At 38.3% G+C, this 17,044-nt stretch overlaps 2 protein-coding genes across 5 annotated transcripts; both read left to right on the top strand.

The window, feature by feature from the left end:
• The first annotated feature begins 1,214 nt into the window (after positions 1-1,214).
• On the top strand, positions 1,215-11,851 carry LOC122828692 (UDP-glucuronosyltransferase 2A2-like). Of its 2 annotated transcripts, XM_044112490.1 has the most exons (7): positions 1,368-2,460; positions 7,909-8,531; positions 8,663-8,811; positions 8,948-9,079; positions 9,388-9,475; positions 10,291-10,510; positions 11,235-11,851. In XM_044112490.1, exons 1-7 carry the CDS (start codon positions 1,739-1,741, stop codon positions 11,515-11,517), a joined length of 2,217 nt encoding a protein of 738 aa, XP_043968425.1. In that variant the 5' UTR covers positions 1,368-1,738; the 3' UTR covers positions 11,518-11,851. The 2 variants fall into 2 exon arrangements, with proteins under 2 accessions (XP_043968424.1, XP_043968425.1); XM_044112489.1 differs by lacking the exons at positions 7,909-8,531; positions 8,663-8,811; positions 8,948-9,079; ... (1 more) ...; positions 10,291-10,510; positions 11,235-11,851 and adding exons at positions 2,554-2,702; positions 2,800-2,931; positions 4,118-4,205; positions 4,534-4,753; positions 5,587-6,106 and having other exon boundaries at positions 1,215-2,456.
• Positions 11,852-12,602: 751 nt separating this feature from the next.
• LOC122828696 (UDP-glucuronosyltransferase 2A2-like) lies at positions 12,603-16,674 on the top strand. 3 transcript variants are annotated; one of them, XM_044112497.1, is made up of 7 exons: positions 12,689-12,713; positions 12,795-13,517; positions 13,614-13,762; positions 13,892-14,023; positions 14,966-15,053; positions 15,392-15,611; positions 16,157-16,674. In XM_044112497.1, exons 2-7 carry the CDS (start codon positions 12,800-12,802, stop codon positions 16,437-16,439), a joined length of 1,590 nt encoding a protein of 529 aa, XP_043968432.1. In that variant the 5' UTR covers positions 12,689-12,713; positions 12,795-12,799; the 3' UTR covers positions 16,440-16,674. The 3 variants fall into 3 exon arrangements, with proteins under 3 accessions (XP_043968431.1, XP_043968432.1, XP_043968434.1); XM_044112496.1 differs by having other exon boundaries at positions 12,603-13,517; XM_044112499.1 differs by lacking the exon at positions 12,689-12,713 and having other exon boundaries at positions 13,341-13,497.
• Positions 16,675-17,044: the final 370 nt, after the last annotated feature.

The following is a 17,044-nucleotide window of genomic DNA, read 5'->3' on the forward strand; positions in this document are numbered from 1 at the left end:
TTGCATTGTATTGATTTGATGTAAAGCACTTTGAAATGCCTTGCTGCTGAAATGTGCTATACAAATAAAGTTTGATTGATTGATTGATTGAACTTGTGGTAATTATTTTGTTTTTTGTTTTCATGTCTACAAATGTTAGATTATTGAGAGATGTCACGTTGGACTGAACAGCCAATCAGAGCTGGACTTGGGAGAAAAACTTGAGATCTAAAAGTTTTTGATAACACAGGGGTAAAGCACAACCCAAACATGGAGGCTTTAGTCCTCGACACAGCTGCCACAGGTTCCATTCGCAGCCTGATGACCTTTGCCCCTCGTCTTCCCCCTCTCTCATTACCCACTTTCCTGTCTAACCACTTTCAAATAAGAACCCCTGAAGTCAATAAGACCTTAAAAAAAAGCTGGCTTCCTGTTAAGCGCAATGGTCTGTGGTGGAAAATTTTTATTATGGAGTAATATAATTTGACTTTATTAGCCTGATAATTGTTATGATGTTTTGCTTTCTCAGCGGGTAATTTGTCAGAGCAAACTCTCTGAAGGGGTTTTGCTGAATGACCTTCAGTAAAGCAAAAATCCACACCTTCACATCATTTTCAGTGTTAATTTTTATCATCCTTTTACTGTACCTAAAAATCTATGTTATCGGCCGGCTAGTAGAGTTATTTTTAGTTACCTGCTCATGAGTAACTGTTTTGTAAACTGTCAAATCCTGCTTGTGGTGTAAATAAGCAGGATTTATTTACACCATAAGCAGTAAATGGATTTATTTACACCAAGAAAGATTCTCTCTGCTGGGGTCGAGGTGGGACAGAACACCTGAGGACAGGTGGTCCTAGAGAGGTAGTACGGTGCGTGCATAAGGTACTCGGATATGCAAACATGCTACACACCCGTGAAGAACTGAGCAAGCATAACTGCTGGATGTCCCTTCAGCCCATCCAGTGCAACTGCGGGACTGTGAAGTATGTGGACGATATGCAGGGCACTTAGGGCAGCGGTTGGAAGGTTTGTTCATCAAGAACACAGTCCCATGGGGTTCAGTCTGCATGGATGTAGCAGACCCAATGGGGATAACATGAAAGAGAGGTGAGAAGTACCTCTTGGTGCTGATGGACTCAGTGTAACAGTGACAGCTGCTAGAAGAGCAGGTCTTCCCCTGCAGAGGAACTCCGTTCACGTCACAGAAAGCAGGGAGGCGAAGACACTTCCCCTTTTTGCCAGAGAAAGAAAGGGTAAGTTGCAGCTCAAAGTGTCGTTGAAAACAGGGCAGAGAGTTTGGATTAAATCTCAGGATCGGCCTGCAGCCACGGGGATCAAGCTGAGATTCAACGCCTGAGAGTTTGTAAAGTAAGTACTGAACTGCAACACAGTACTACTAATGAAGAAAGGGGTCCATGAGGAAGCAGTGCTCAAGCAAGTTCTTAGCTAAAGTGAAGTAGAGTGAGAGTAGAGAGAGAGAAAGGGCAGAGGTGTTGCGCAACAACAACACACTGCAAAACATTTGTGCTTGGAGCGGCCAAAAGGTTAGAAATGGCACTGGGTGTGTCTACATAAAGACATAAAGTTATCTTTGCAGTCGTTACCTTTTGCCTTAATAAAAGCTTTCCAGGGGTGAACTCTTATCATGCATTATTCTGTACAACGAGCAGAAAGTCAAAGTTCATTTAGTTAATGAGTATCTTTAAAGTAAAGCTGTTAAAAAGACCACAGCTGGTTTACCTACAGACACACAGCCACCATGGAGCTGCGTCTCTCTGTCTGCGTCCTGCTGCTACTTTGTGGTGCAGAAAACTCAAATGGAGGGAAGATTTTGGTGTGGTACACTGAAGCCAGCCACTGGATCAACATGAAATTGGTACTGGAAACACTGGTGGACAGAGGACACCAGGTGACGGTCCTGGTCCCGAGTGCGTCGATGTTCATGAACAGCAGCGAACCGTCTCGCTTCCAGTACGAACCTTTTGACGTCGACGTCTCAGTAAAAGATATAGAAAAGGCTTTTGATGATCTTCTTCACTTCTCCATTTATGAGATGGATTTTATGAACCCCATTCAGATTTACATTAAATTTACAGATTTATTAAAGAACAACATGAACATTTCTTTAAAGTTTTTGGATGGCGTTGTGAAATCAGAACCCATCATGAAGAAGCTGAAGGAGGGAAACTACGACCTGCTATTTGCTGATCCGATCTACCCTGGCTATGACCTGACTGCAGAAATTCTGGGAATTCCTTTTGTTCTTTCTTTGCGTTTTTCCTTGGCTCACCACTGGGAGAGGATGTGTGGTCAGCTTCCTGCTCCACCGTCCTTCGTCCCGGCTGCTATGAGTAAACTCACAGACAAGATGGATTTCTCAGAGAGATTGTTCAACGTTCTCTTCTATGCTCTGCAAGACATCGTAATAAACCAGTTCATGATGAAAGATATTGACAAATATTATTCTGAAGTCACAGGTAAGTGTCCCATTAGTATTTTTGAGTATTCAAATTTTTTAAATTACCATGAAAGCTTCTAAATCTTTTGTTTATTGCTATGTGTCCACTATAATAGGAACACCAGTTAACCACTGTAAGATGCTGGGTAAGGCGGATATCTGGTTGATGAGAACCTACTGGGATTTTGATTTTCCTCGTCCACTCCTCCCCAACTTTAAATTTGTTGGAGGGATCCACTGCAAACGAGCTAAACCTTTACCAGCGGTGGGGTTGTAATCCATCAATTCAAATAATCAGCCAACAAAATTCTGAATTTAAAACTAACTAACTTGGCTCAATGACCAAAAATACTATTTTTCAGGAAATGGAAAAGTTTGTCCAGAGCTCTGGAGATGCTGGGATTGTTGTCTTCTCTTTAGGATCGATGGTTAAGAACCTCACCACAGAGAAAGCGAACATGATCGCCTCAGCTCTTGCTCAGCTTCCACAAAAGGTCAAGAAGATCCAGATAAATGATCATGTGTTGAGGACTTGTAGAGTTTATTTAGCCAACTTTTAAATATGTAAATCAGAGGTTTTCAAAGTGATGGTGAGTTGATGTTCCATTCATACATGTTTCACTGATGTCATGGGGTTTACCTGCTTTAGCTATGTGTAGCACTTCATTCTTCAGTTGCCTTGTCATTTAAGAGTGTGTTAAGAGTATGACCTGCTTTCTGCTGTGATCGCAGTTCATCTAGTGTCTTGTCAAAAAGTTCCCAGGGTTTGGCAGACCACACTGTCAGTGGAGCATCTTCAGATCCAACCCAAACCTAAACAATCAACTTCAAACTTCCTTTTATTTTCTTAGCCCAGATTCTTTCTCCTTACTGATCACAGCTCTAGGTCCTAAAGATCTATACATTTTGTCTCTTCAAAGCATAGCCTTAGTGAAGTTGACTAAATGATTGCATTTACTTGTTCTGGTTTATCGTTTCCCCTCAAATGGCTCCCGCTGAAGAGCTCTGGCGCCCTCCACAGGCAGCATGCCCCTCTTCTAAAAGCTCCAATGTAGGTTATCCCAGACATCAAGATTTGTTGTGTTGCTGGCATCAAAAGTCAGAGAGGGGATGTCTGGGTCAGCAGCAAGTGGCAATGTGGCTGCAGAGCAATGTGTAGCCAGTACACAGTGAATCACGGAGGCGACAGAACCTGCCATGTTGACCCGGCCAGAGATCATTTATTCTGAGATCCATTTCCAACAAATACAATCAAAAGTGTCTTGAATACTCACAAAGATAGGAAATAAAACCTGCAAATATTAAAATAGAGAAGAATCACCTTTTTAAAAAAAACCAAAAAAAAAAAACCTGAAAAATATTGTACCAACATAATTAAAAAAGTTATTCATAAAAGAAAATGTTGTCTTAAATTAAAATAACCAAACAGACAAACGCATTTCGTCTTCTCATAGTGATTAACATTTTGGCAGTTAATGTTATGGCATGCTCAGACCTAGAACTACATTACTCCTGGCAGACCTGCAAATAGTGCCCTCTACTGATAAAAAGTTGCATGTATACAATATAAAAGAAATAAGACAGCTAAGAATACTTCTGATTTGCGATACTGTTTAAAAAAAACCTTTTCCTGTCGCCATTGCTCAACCCTCTACAAAAAACCTGTTTGACCATTTTTAGGTGCTGTGGAGATACAGTGGCCAGAAACCCCAGACTCTGGGTTCAAACACCAGAATATACGACTGGATCCCACAGAACGACCTGCTGGGTGGGTAAATAACAGCATCCACAACACTGTAGAATAATTTATGCCAAAATAAAAATAAATTGGATACAGGAAAAACTACACTGCAAGAGCAGTTGCGACACTGCTAACTTGATTAATTTCCAAATGGTCCAACTGAAAATATTTTTTCATAAGATTATGAATTATGGAATATTAATTATTTTGATGAATAGAAATACCTCAGGAAAAAATGCAAATATATGTAGTTACTGTTATTTATAAAATCTGCTTTATACAATCCTAACTTTGATTTGATACAGCACAGTTTTCAAGATAATTAATAATGAATGTTTGATAACGTTGTTTTCAGGTCACCCTAAAACAAAAGTTTTCATCACTCATGGTGGAGCAAACGGGATCTATGAGGCCATCTACCACGGCGTTCCCATGGTGGGAATCCCCATGTTTGCTGACCAGCCAGACAACATGCTGCACATGGAGGCCAAAGGAGCTGCAGTTAGTGTTAAATTTAACTTTATGACAACTGAGAGCCTCAGAGATGCCCTGAACATGGTCATCAATGACAAATCGTAAGTTATTTTCTTTACTTATGTGGTAACTATCATATTTATGGTAACAAAACACGCTTTATTTATCCTTATTGGGTAGAATGATGGCCATAGAGTCATGAGGTCATGACTCTATGGCCAAAATTCAGCATTTTGGCCTTCTGGTTCAGGCAGAACCTATGTGACTCTATTTTAGTATCAATCCAAAACCAAGCAAATAACAGGGGCACTATCACCGATAAATTTTTTTTTTAGGATTTAGGTTTGACATATTTTCAAACTTCTGTTTTTTGAATTAGTTTGTTACAAAGTAGGACAGAATTTGGACAAAATTGTAACATGTTTTGTAGGTATCTTCTTGTTGATAAAATACTTTAATATATTAACATAATAAACATACAATAGAAAAACAAATTAGTGATTATTTATTCTTAAAACAAAGTGCAAATCAAAAGAAAATTGTTTGTGAAGTAGATGTGAGAAACTAATATATAAAAATTAAATTAAATTTCAAGAGGAAACCTGAAATTAAAGTATAAATCCTATACTGATCAATACTGACTTGGTATTGATCTTATCAATATTTTTGATCAATCAGTCCACCTCCATCAGAATGATAATTCAAATAAATACTTCTTAGATTTGGAGGCAAAATTTTCACTTTCTGAGACTTTGATAAAGAAGAAAAATTTCTTAATGAGAAAACTATAACATAAAGTTTGTGGGGTTTTTTGGTAAATAAACACGCAAAAACCAACCATCATTTTCACAAACGCTAACTTGGAAGCAACCATTCATTAAACTTAGTAAAATATCCCAAGTTCTTTAATTTTTTTCCCCTCATCCATTAACAGCTACAAAGAAAATGCGATGCGACTGTCCAGAATCCACCATGACAGACCCATGAGTCCTCAGGACGAGGCCGTCTTCTGGATCGAGTTCACCATGAGAAACAAAGGAGCAAAACACCTGAGGGTCCAGGCCCACGAACTCACCTGGTACCAGTACCACAGCCTGGACGTCCTAGCCTTCCTCCTTATTATAGATCTGCTCCTCATCTTCATCATCTTCAAGAGCTGCAGCTTCTGTTTCAAGAGATGCTGCAGCAGAAAACAGACAAAAAGAAAAGCTGAATGAAAAAACACAAGTGAGTTTTCCTGTTCTGGTGTTTTCCAAACTGAATATTAATTTATGTTTGGTGAGTCACTTTTCTTTTTCAGAGGTAAACATTTTTAATTACAAAACAGTGTTTATTAGCACATGTAGGACTTATTTTCCTACATGTGTTTAAGTATGTACATGTATTAAGTTTTTTTTTTTTGTACTGTAATGTACTTTGATCTGATCAATAAAAAGTTATATATATAAAATGTTCACAGAGCGTCACTTTTTTCCACTTACATCCTTATAAAATGGGGTATTATTCAAAATAGTCTTTAAACTTAACATTATGGTATGTTATTTCCTTATCAAAAGCATACCTGGAGTTATTTTGACTCTTTTATGCATACCTTGAATCTCCAGTGGCAGCCATTAGTCTCCTCATACAATTCAGTATTTACCCAAAGCTCCTCCTAACTGGATTTCTCACACTAATAAACGCATTAACTGAATCGCATGTACAAATAATCGAAGTAAAATAGCTCTTTGAGCATTACTCAGTGTACACTTTAGGCATAAACTAAATGTAACCCAGCATTTGTACCTTAGCTAGTTAGCCGTTAGCACTGTGTTTAACACAAGTGTTAGAGCCAACTCGTCATCGGTCAGCTCCTCACAGTTTTATCAACCTTTTTATAGAAGTTCTACCTGAAATGATTAATAATAGAGACATACAATCCATCTGTTTGGTTAATATAGACAGGTCGGAGGTGCATATTTGGAACAGCCGTTGGCAGGATTTATTCTACCGCGCGTCTGCCTGCTGTTGATTGGTACCTCTGCACACACAGCGCCCTCCAGTGGCGTATCTGTGTAGCAAAACTGTAAAACTGAAGCTGTATTTGCTCATACTTTTCAGACACAGCAGAAATAATCCAATGAAATAATAGTAATAAGACGATCTATTTTATTTATCTTTTCACAACCATCTCCTGAAATGCACATATATCTACACTGGGTTTTTGTTATTGACTGAATTTAACCCTTTACCCAGACAAGAAAAAGGAGACATGGGAAATAAAACATTTTAAAATAACCACTGGTTTTATTATTTTTATTTTTAAATAATCACACTGCTTATATCACAACTTAGAGAGTAGAGACTGAGAAGTAGTATCAGGGTCTGTTAGAAAATAACTTCTTATTTCTAGGTTTATTTTCCCTTTTTGTTTCAGAATTACAACAAAATTAGACAAATGTTGAAATATGATCTCAAGAACACAAGAAAATGGGGAGATGTTACTCCTGGTTGAAAAGATGAAGGAGAGGACAGGTAGTAGTAGGAAGATGACTATAGGTGATGGTAGACTGGTAGTAATAGGTAGTTTGAAGATGCCTTAGGTCCTCCTTAAGGTGCAAATACAGTGATGTGGCTTCCATTAAATTAACAAGGCATTAGTTTGCATATTGCGACAGACTGGCGACCTGTCCAGGGTGAACCCCGCCTCTCGCCCGGAACGCAGCTGGAGATAGGGACCAGCAACCCTCCCGACCCCATTAGGGACGAAGGGTGTACAGACGATGGATGGATGGATAGTTTGCATATAATAACTATATTGACATGTCAGTTAAAGTTAGCATGAAATTATATTAATTTACTCCAAGAATGCTGGGTTTTAACAATTCATCCTGGTAAATTAAAGGAATCCCATTTCATTCATTTTTAATGCCAAACTGTGCATTACAGTATATTAACTAAATTCCAAACAACACCAATGTGAATCACATTTTTCTGAACTTTCTCTGTTTGCTTAGGCTCAACCCAGGAAATCTACTAAAGAGGTAAATGGACGACTGTTATCTTACATCATTAGGTACAAAGAGAAATAAGTCAGAGTTCATTTAGTTAATCAGTATCTTTGAGGTAAAGCTCATAAAAACCAGGCTGTGTGTCTGGTTTTCTACAGTCACACAGCCACCATGGAGCTGCGTCTCTTTGTCAGCGTCCTGCTGCTGCTTTGTGCTGCAAAAGGCACAAATGGTGGGAAGATTTTGGTGTGGTACACTGAAGCCAGCCACTGGATCAATATGAAGCCGGTACTGGAAACACTGGTGGACAGAGGACACCAGGTGACGGTCCTGATCCCGAGTGCGTCGATGTTCATGAACAGTAGCGAACCGTCTCGCTTCCAGTACGAACCTTTTAACATCTCTGTCTCCCTGAAGGATGTGGAAAAGTTTGTTCAGGAGTTTCTTCACTTCGGCATTTACGAGATGGATTTTATGGGCTATTTTCAGATTTACATTAGATTTATAGAACTGATAAAGAACAACATCAATGTTTCTTTCAGTATGTTGGATGGAGTTGTAAAATCAGAAACAATCATGAAGAAGCTGAAGGAGGGAAACTACGATGTGCTTTTTTCTGATCCCGTCTATCCTGGCAGCGATCTGACTGCGGACATTTTGGACATTCCTCTCGTCTACTCTTTGCGGTTTTCCATGGCTCATAATTGGGAAAGAATGTGTGGTCAGCTTCCTGCTCCACCGTCCTTCGTCCCGGCTGCTATGAGCAAACTCACAGACAAGATGGATTTCTCAGAGAGACTGTGGAACGTCCTCTTCTACGCTCTGCAGGACGTCGTAATGAACCAGTTTATTTGGAAAGAAGTTGACAAATATTACTCTGAAGTCAGAGGTAAGCAAATTATAAAGAATCCCAGCAAAGAAACAAACTATATGTATTATATAATGTCAAATAAAGCTTAAAAGCCTTCAGTGTAATTTAAGATTAACATGTCCATGTCTTACTCGTCCACTGCAAAACAGGAACACCCACCAGTGCCTGTGAGTTGATGGGTAAGGCTGATATCTGGCTGCTGAGAACCTACTGGGATTTTGATTTTCCTCGTCCACTCCTCCCCAACTTCAAATTCATTGGAGGGATCCACTGCAAACCAGCTAAACCTTTACCAGAGGTGCAGTTATAATCCACCACTTTAAACCCCATTACATCACAACAATATTCCTGATGCAAAGTAGGTTTATCTACCCACATAAGTCTGAGTAAGGGTCAACTAAATGGTTTATGAAATGTGAATAACTATTTTGCAGGAAATGGAAAAGTTTGTCCAGAGCTCTGGAGATGCTGGTATCGTTGTTTTCTCTTTAGGATCGATGGTCAAGAACCTGACCACAGAGAAAGCGAACATGATCGCATCGGCCCTCGCTCAGATCCCACAAAAGGTCAAGAATTGATTATTTAAACTTCCAAGCAGCTAAATTCAGCTTTTAATGAGTATAACCCAAGTTGTTTTTCTATCCATCTGTGGCATTTGACATGAATATGTGCATGCAGTCAATTCAAATAGAAATGGATAAAAATGACTCTAGTATAAAACACATTGATACACCGGAGTGACTAGCATAGCGCTATGTAAATTCTGAATATTTATCATTTCATCAGCTTCTTATAAAAAGAGCAAAGTTTAACTGTCTGATTTTCTCAAGTTGTACTAAAAAATTCAGTTATAAATTATTTTAAATATTTATAGGTGCTCTGGAGATACAGCGGAGAAAAACCTCAAACTCTGGGTTCCAATACAAGAGTTTATGACTGGATTCCCCAGAATGACCTGCTGGGTGAGTAAACACAAGCATCATTTCTTAAACAACTATTTAAAAAAGCATAACATAATACTTGCACAGTTAGATAACCAACATAGAATGAATTGGAGTAGTTGTAGCTCTCTTCACAACATAAGTTACAGGTCGAGTCGTTGAAACGGGCGTTTTGTTTTAAGTGCCGTCATCATCATGTCATAATATCAAGATCTTAGATTATTTAAAATAGAGCCTAAGGAAAGTACATACAATGTAAAAAGAAGAGTGCCAAGAACGGAGCCCAGTGGCACCCCACAAGAATGATGATGAAAGGATAAAACTAAAAGAAAACTTATTTCACTCCAACCAGCTGAGGGTAGAATCTTGTAATAATACAACTATTGTTTGATTATCCAGGTGAGATCAGTTATTTTCTGGTGAAATGAATCAAAGGCTGGAGCCAACTCAAAAAGCATAAAAGAAACCACAATATCACCACAGTCTTTGACCAGTAGGATGTCAATAAAAATTAAAATGGCTGATTTTGTGCTTTGGTGGGAGGAAAAAGCACTTTCTGGAAAAACCTCAATAATATTGTTTCTATTTCCAAAACTGTAAAAAACAGCTTTTTCTAAGGTTTAAGACAAGAATAAAAGCCTAGACAAAAATCTAAAGTTAGACAATGATGATAAATATCAGATTTTCTGTTTGCTCACATTTATGCCAATACAAAAAGAAGCTGATAAAACTATTTTATAAAGCCATGACTTGCTTTTATTCAGAGCTGCCGCCTCCATTATTATTACACCATGAAAAATAAACAACACAAATTTAATAACCTTGGTTTCTCTCAGGTCATCCTAAAACCAAGGCTTTCATCACTCACGGTGGAACAAACGGGATCTATGAGGCCATCTACCACGGCGTTCCCATGGTGGGAATCCCCATGTTTGGTGACCAGCCAGACAACATGGTGCATATGGAGGCTAAAGGAGCTGCAGTTACTGTTAAACTGAACTTTATGACTATTGAGAGCCTGAGAGACGCTGTCAACACCATCATCAATGACAAATCGTGAGTACTTCATTTTATTTTTTACTATTTTGATTATGTCTATAATAATTAAACCGTTTTCTTGCATTCCTGGAAATCAAAAATACAATGTAAAAGACAAAGCTTTGAAAGCATTTAAATATACACCAATTTATACTAGGGGTGCAGTGACTGCAGTTTTCTATCGATCTGCCACAGATGGTTAGAGCTTAATCTGCCGATTAAGCTTTTAAAAAGTTTAATTTGCCGATTACAATTTTGGCTGATACAATTTGTTTGTCTGAAATGTTGCACAATGTCGCAAGAAAGTTTTTGAGTTGGCAACAGTGAGATCACTATTGTTAATTATAAACGTGCAGACGTAACTTGGAGGGCCAGTCTATCAGTCAAAACTTTTTCACATGAGAGCAAAAGAGGACAGTGGTTGATTTTTAGACATCTGCCAAGTTAGATAAGATTGGTGGATAAGATCACTGAACTCCCAAAATTAAGGAAATCGGCATGAATAAATCGGCTGACTGATAAATTGGTGCACCCCTAATATCTAGGATGCACATTTATTTATGAACATTTATAATTTATTCAAATCGTTATGATTTATTTTTTAATAACATTTTTATTTCTTCACAATGTGTCCCCCTTCATTTTGTAAATGTTGTAACTGCTTAAAAATGGCTGCTATCGTGGCGATCTCCCTATTTGATGACTTAAAAACTGACAGACACTTGTACAAACCCATCCACAGATACAAAGAAAACGTGATGCGACTGTCTAGAATCCACCATGACAGACCCATTAGTCCTCGAGACGAGGCCGTCTTCTGGATCGAGTTCACCATGAGGAACAAAGGAGCCAAACACCTGAGGGTCCAGGCCCACGAACTCACCTGGTACCAGTACCACAGCCTGGACGTCCTAGCCTTCCTCCTTATTATTGGTCTGCTCCTCATCTTCATCCTCTTCAAGAGCTGCAGCTTCTGTTTCAAGAGATGCTGCAGCAGAAAACAGACAAAGAGAAAAGCTGAATGAAAATATTGAAGTGAGAGTTGTGTTTGTAGCACTTTTCTGCTTAAGAGCTATCTTAATTTAAAAAAAATTTACATGTGTGATGATCATGACTAATGTTTACATTTTCTGATACATATCCATTTGAAATATCAAATACAAACATCTTTAAAGCCAAAAAGCATTTCACCTAAGCATGACCAGGCCACCATTATGCTTATCTGTGAGGAGAGTATGTTCAGTAGCAAGATTTTTAAAAACATCTTTTGTTTGTTTCAATGTATTTAAAAGCTTCTTAATTGTACTGTAACGCAAGCCAAGTTAAAGCTGATCATTAAAAAGTGCTATATAAATTTAACAGAGCATCAGTTTTATCAAAAGCATTTTTATAAACAGGGTGTATTATGCTTTCAGTCATATTATAATGTCATTCTCTCATCAAAAACATTCTTGCAGTGTTGTTCTGATTTAGAAAGCGGTTTCCGAATGGCAAAACAACAAGAAAACCCTTCTTTTTTCGAGTGCTCGCTGAACAGCAAATTGGTTTTAGGATGACCTGAGAGGTAAAACTAGCTGACCAATTGTGTTGCTAAGTGACACACTGGGCTGGCTGAGGTTGCTAGGTAACAACTCAATATCCATGGAATGTGACTTAACTATTAGGAGAATTTTGAAGAGACAAATTCAAGGTGAGAGACAGCTATGACACAAAATCAAATTTCAGTTAAACTAAAAGCATAGCTTAACATAACCACTTGATTGTGCTATAAAATGACTATGTCCCTGGAAAATTCATTGATAATGATAATAATAATTTAATAATAATCTCGAATTATCATAAAAAAAGCAACAAAAAAACAAACACTTGCACCGGATATAAAACAAAAGCACAATGGAGATTGTATATTTTTACTCAAGGGCAAATATACATGCTCATAAACTTGTGAGTAAAAATTACCTTTAAAAATGTGGTAACAGTTGGAAGTTGAGCAGTGACAAGTTGTATCTGGTAACCTTTAAAATCCTTGAGAAATCAGACGAAAAGATGGATAAAGAAAAACTAAATACTGAATAACCAGGCTCAACTATTCTCAATGTCCAAGCTAATTATTTACCGATTTGCACATTTTTTTTTACATCTCTTGTTGTCCTTTTGCAGGTATAAACATTTACCTCTTTAATCGTTTTCCTGGTACATCATTCGGTACAAAGAGGAGAAGGTCATCGTTCATGTGGTTAATAAGTATCTGTATAGTAGACCTGTTAAAAAGACCACAGCTGGTGTATCTACAGTCACACAGACACCATGGAGCTGCGTCTCTCCATCTGCATCCTGCTGCTGCTTTGTGCTGCAAAAAGCTCAAATGGAGGGAAGATTCTGGTGTGGTACAGTGATACCAGCCACTGGATCAATATGAAACCAGTACTGGAAACACTGGTGGACAGAGGACACCAGGTGACGGTCCTGGTCCCGAGCACATCACTGTTTATGAACAGCAGCGAACCGTCTCGCTTCCAGTACGAACCTTTTAATGTCAACATCTCCTTGGATGTTGTGGAAAGATTTATTGAGGAGTTCTTACATTTCAATATGTATGAGATGGACTTCATGAACCCTGTTCAGATTTACATTAAATTTATACGTTTAATGAAGCGCAACATGATGATAATTTTTACATTTTTGGACGGAGTGGTGAAATCGGAAACCATCATGAAGAAGCTGAGTGAAGGAAACTATGACCTGCTCTTTGCAGATCTGTTGTTCCTCGGCAGCGACCTGACTGCGGACATTTTGGGCATTCCTCTTGTCTTTTCTTTACGTTTCTCAATAGCTAATAACTGGGAGAGACTGTGCGGTCAGCTACCTGCTCCACCTTCTTTTGTCCCTGGTTCAATGAGCAAACTAACGGACAAGATGGATTTCTCAGGGAGACTGTGGAACGTCGTCTTCTACGCTTTGCAAGACCTTGTCTTGGAATATGCAATATGGAAAGAGGCTGACAGGTATTATTCTGAAATCAGAGGTAAATAATCTAGAATTATCACAAAAATATAAAGACATGTGGATAATATTTTTGTCAAAATAGGTGTCATAACCCTTCCATTGTCGACTGTAATAGGAACACCCACCAGTGCCTGTGAGTTGATGGGTAAAGCTGATATCTGGTTGATGAGAACCTACTGGGATTTTGATTTTCCTCATCCACTCCTCCCCAACTTCAAATGTGTTGGAGGGATCCACTGCAAACCAGCTAAACCTTTACCAAAGGTGCAGCTATAATCCACCAATTTAATTAAACACTCTTAAATCTTGATGTAAACAAAGCCACATCACAAACACAATTCTGACTGAAGCCAACTAACTTTCCTGAAGCTGAAAATGTAACTATTTTAACAGGAAATGGAAAAGTTTGTCCAGAGCTCCGGAGATGCTGGGATTGTTGTTTTCTCTTTAGGATCGATGTTAAAGAATCTGACCACAGAGAAAGCGAACATTATCGCCTCAGCGCTCGCTCAGATTCCACAGAAGGTCAGTGGGTCTCCAAATGTCAGCTGAAATCAGGATTTTACACCATAGTATGTACAGCCTGTCTTGCTTCATCATCATAATCTGAGTAGTACAGACTTTTTGTCAACTTTAGATAAATTTTCCCAAACTGAGAATAGTGTTGAACCCAGATATTTTAATAGCTTCTATAAAAAATATAATATAAAAGCCAATTTTTCTTACTCTGACATCAAATCAGAATTAACTTTTGATATTTAATCAATTAGGATTACTAAAACTATTTCTGTTTCCTAAATGCCCTAAATTCCCAGTGCCATTATTAATGCATAAACAACCACTCAGATCCAGGACGGTCTTGGTGCTGTTGATCATCCTCATGTATCTGCTGCTCACTGTTGTAATGGCAAAGAAACAACTCACTATTCCAGAAAAACTGTTTATCCACCATCATCTGTGGCCATGCTAACTACCTTTATCATTCATGGCTAATTCTGCTAACAGAGAGCAATTGGGAGGGTCTGAGTAGTGCATACATGAGTGTGATTGGCAGTGCTAAAGTCCTCTGCCTGGTTCTGATTGGTTCTGGCCATACTGTGTATTTTCTAGTTAGCACTGGGAGAAGGTAGAGGATCTTTCATACTATGATTTTTTTCACATAATGACAGTTTTAACAAATGTGTGAAAAAACTTTTTTTAATAACAGTTAAATGCTCCAGCTTTGAAATTCAGAAGAGCGAATGCAGCTCCTTAATATTTGGTAAAATTATTTTAATACTGCATGGCTTGGGTCAAACCTTTTGGACATTACTTCAGACTTCTAGAAATAGTTTGCTGGACATTTGGCCCATTCCTCCAGACAGAACTGGTGTAACGGAGTCAGGTTTGAATTGAGATTGGGGCTTTGTGATGGTCACTCTAAAGCACTGACTCTTCTAGCCACACTGAAATGCTCTCTGTCTGCAGGTGTTATGGAGATACAGAGGGAAAATACCAGACACTCTGGGTACCAACACTAAACTTTATGACTGGATGCCCCAAAATGACCTGCTTGGTGAGTAGACCAAACGGCTTGAAGCAAAAGTATGGTACAGCAGAACATAATGTCTACTGGTAAATTTACAGTGACAAGACATTGTCAAAATCAAGTTTATGACACTAAAGGATGAGCAAAAACATAAGAAAAATGAGCGATTAAAAAAGCTGCAATGAACAGGATGTGCAACTGGTAGTGTGACAAAGGTCTGGACAGACTTTCTAGAACAACACTGTTTATAAAACTTCAGCAAGATGTGATTTTTATCTGGAGTGCCTTCGTGTATCAAAAAGCCTTTGTGTCTGAACTGTTATACACAAATTAACAATAAATGTGTTATAACTGGTTTCTACCAGGTCACCCTAAAACCAGAGCTTTCATCACTCATGGTGGAGCAAACGGGATCTATGAGGCCATCTACCACGGCGTTCCCATGGTGGGAATCCCCACGTTCGCTGACCAGCCAGACAACATGCTGCACCTGGAGGCCAAAGGAGCTGCAGTTGTTGTCAACTTGAACTTCATGACAACTGAAGCCCTCAGAGATGCAATCAACACCGTCATCAATGACAAATTGTAAGTTACTTTGTGCTATTGTTGGCCATTTATTGTACCGTTTATCATACACCGTGATAAATTCCAATTAATGCTATTAAAAAAACTGTTATTCTGTCAAAGCTGTTTGTATTGACAGAATCTTTAGTCTTGCCATTTCTCCACTGTTTAATAAAGATACCAATAAATATTAATTTGTTTGAAAATGTGATACAAACCACACTTCGTTTTGTAATAGTGCATTACAAATGGGAATACCAGTATTTGTGATTGCTATCATACCTACACATTTACCAAAAAATAAATTACAGAAATTTACAGAAAATACAGAATCATAATGAAAAACAGTACTATGAAATTACACTGTACATTTTATACCAACTGCTAACTATCTGTTATTTATGGGAGAGCCATGCTTGCAAATTACAGCCTGGAGTGGCAGAAAAAAAGTGTCCCAAAAGAAGGTGCACTGTAGAAACAACTGTTTTTAAAGGACTGTGATGCAAAGACCATTGTATACATTTTTTAAAAAGTGATTGTTATTTTTTCTCCTCATCCATCAACAGATACAAAGAAAACGTGATGCGACTGTCCAGAATCCACCATGACAGACCCATGAGTCCTCGAGACGAGGCCGTCTTCTGGATCGAGTTCACCATGAGGAATAAAGGAGCCAAACACCTGAGGGTCCAGGCACATGAACTCACCTGGTACCAGTACCACAGCCTGGACGTCCTAGCCTTCCTCCTTATTATAGATCTGCTCCTCATCTTCATCCTCTTCAAGAGCTGCAGCTTCTGTTTCAAGAGATGCTGTAGCAGAAAACAGACAAAGAGAAAAGCTGAATGAAAATATTGAAGTGAGAGTTGTGTTTGTAGCACTTTTCTGTTTAAGAGCTATCTTAATTTAAAAAAAAATTGACATGTGTGATCATGACTAATGTTTACATTTTCTGATAAATATCCATTTGAAATATCAAATACAAACATCTTTAAAGCCAAAAAGCATTTCACCTAAGCATGACCAGGCCACCATTATGCTTATCTGTGAGGAGAGTATGTTCAGTAGCAAGTTTTTTTAAAAACATCTATTGATTGTTTCAATGTATTTAAAAGCTTCTTAATTGTACTGTAACGCAAGCCAAGTTAAAGCTGATCATTAAAAATGCTATATAAATTTAACAGATCATCAGTTTTATCAAATGCATTTTTATAAACAGGGTGTATTATGCTTTCAATCATATTATAATGTCATTCTCTCATCAAAAACATTCTTGCAGTGTTGCTCTGATTTAGAAAGCGGTTTCCGAATGGCAAAACAACAAGAAAACCCTTTTCTTTTCGAGTGCTCGCTGAACAGCAAATAGAGCGGTAAAACTAACTGACCACTTGTGTTGCTAAGTGACACACTGGGCTGGCTGAGGTTGCTAGGTAACAACACAATATCCATGGAAT

This window comes from Gambusia affinis, linkage group LG03 (genome assembly GCF_019740435.1).
Source record: "Gambusia affinis linkage group LG03, SWU_Gaff_1.0, whole genome shotgun sequence".
NCBI classification, from domain to species: domain Eukaryota; kingdom Metazoa; phylum Chordata; class Actinopteri; order Cyprinodontiformes; family Poeciliidae; genus Gambusia; species Gambusia affinis.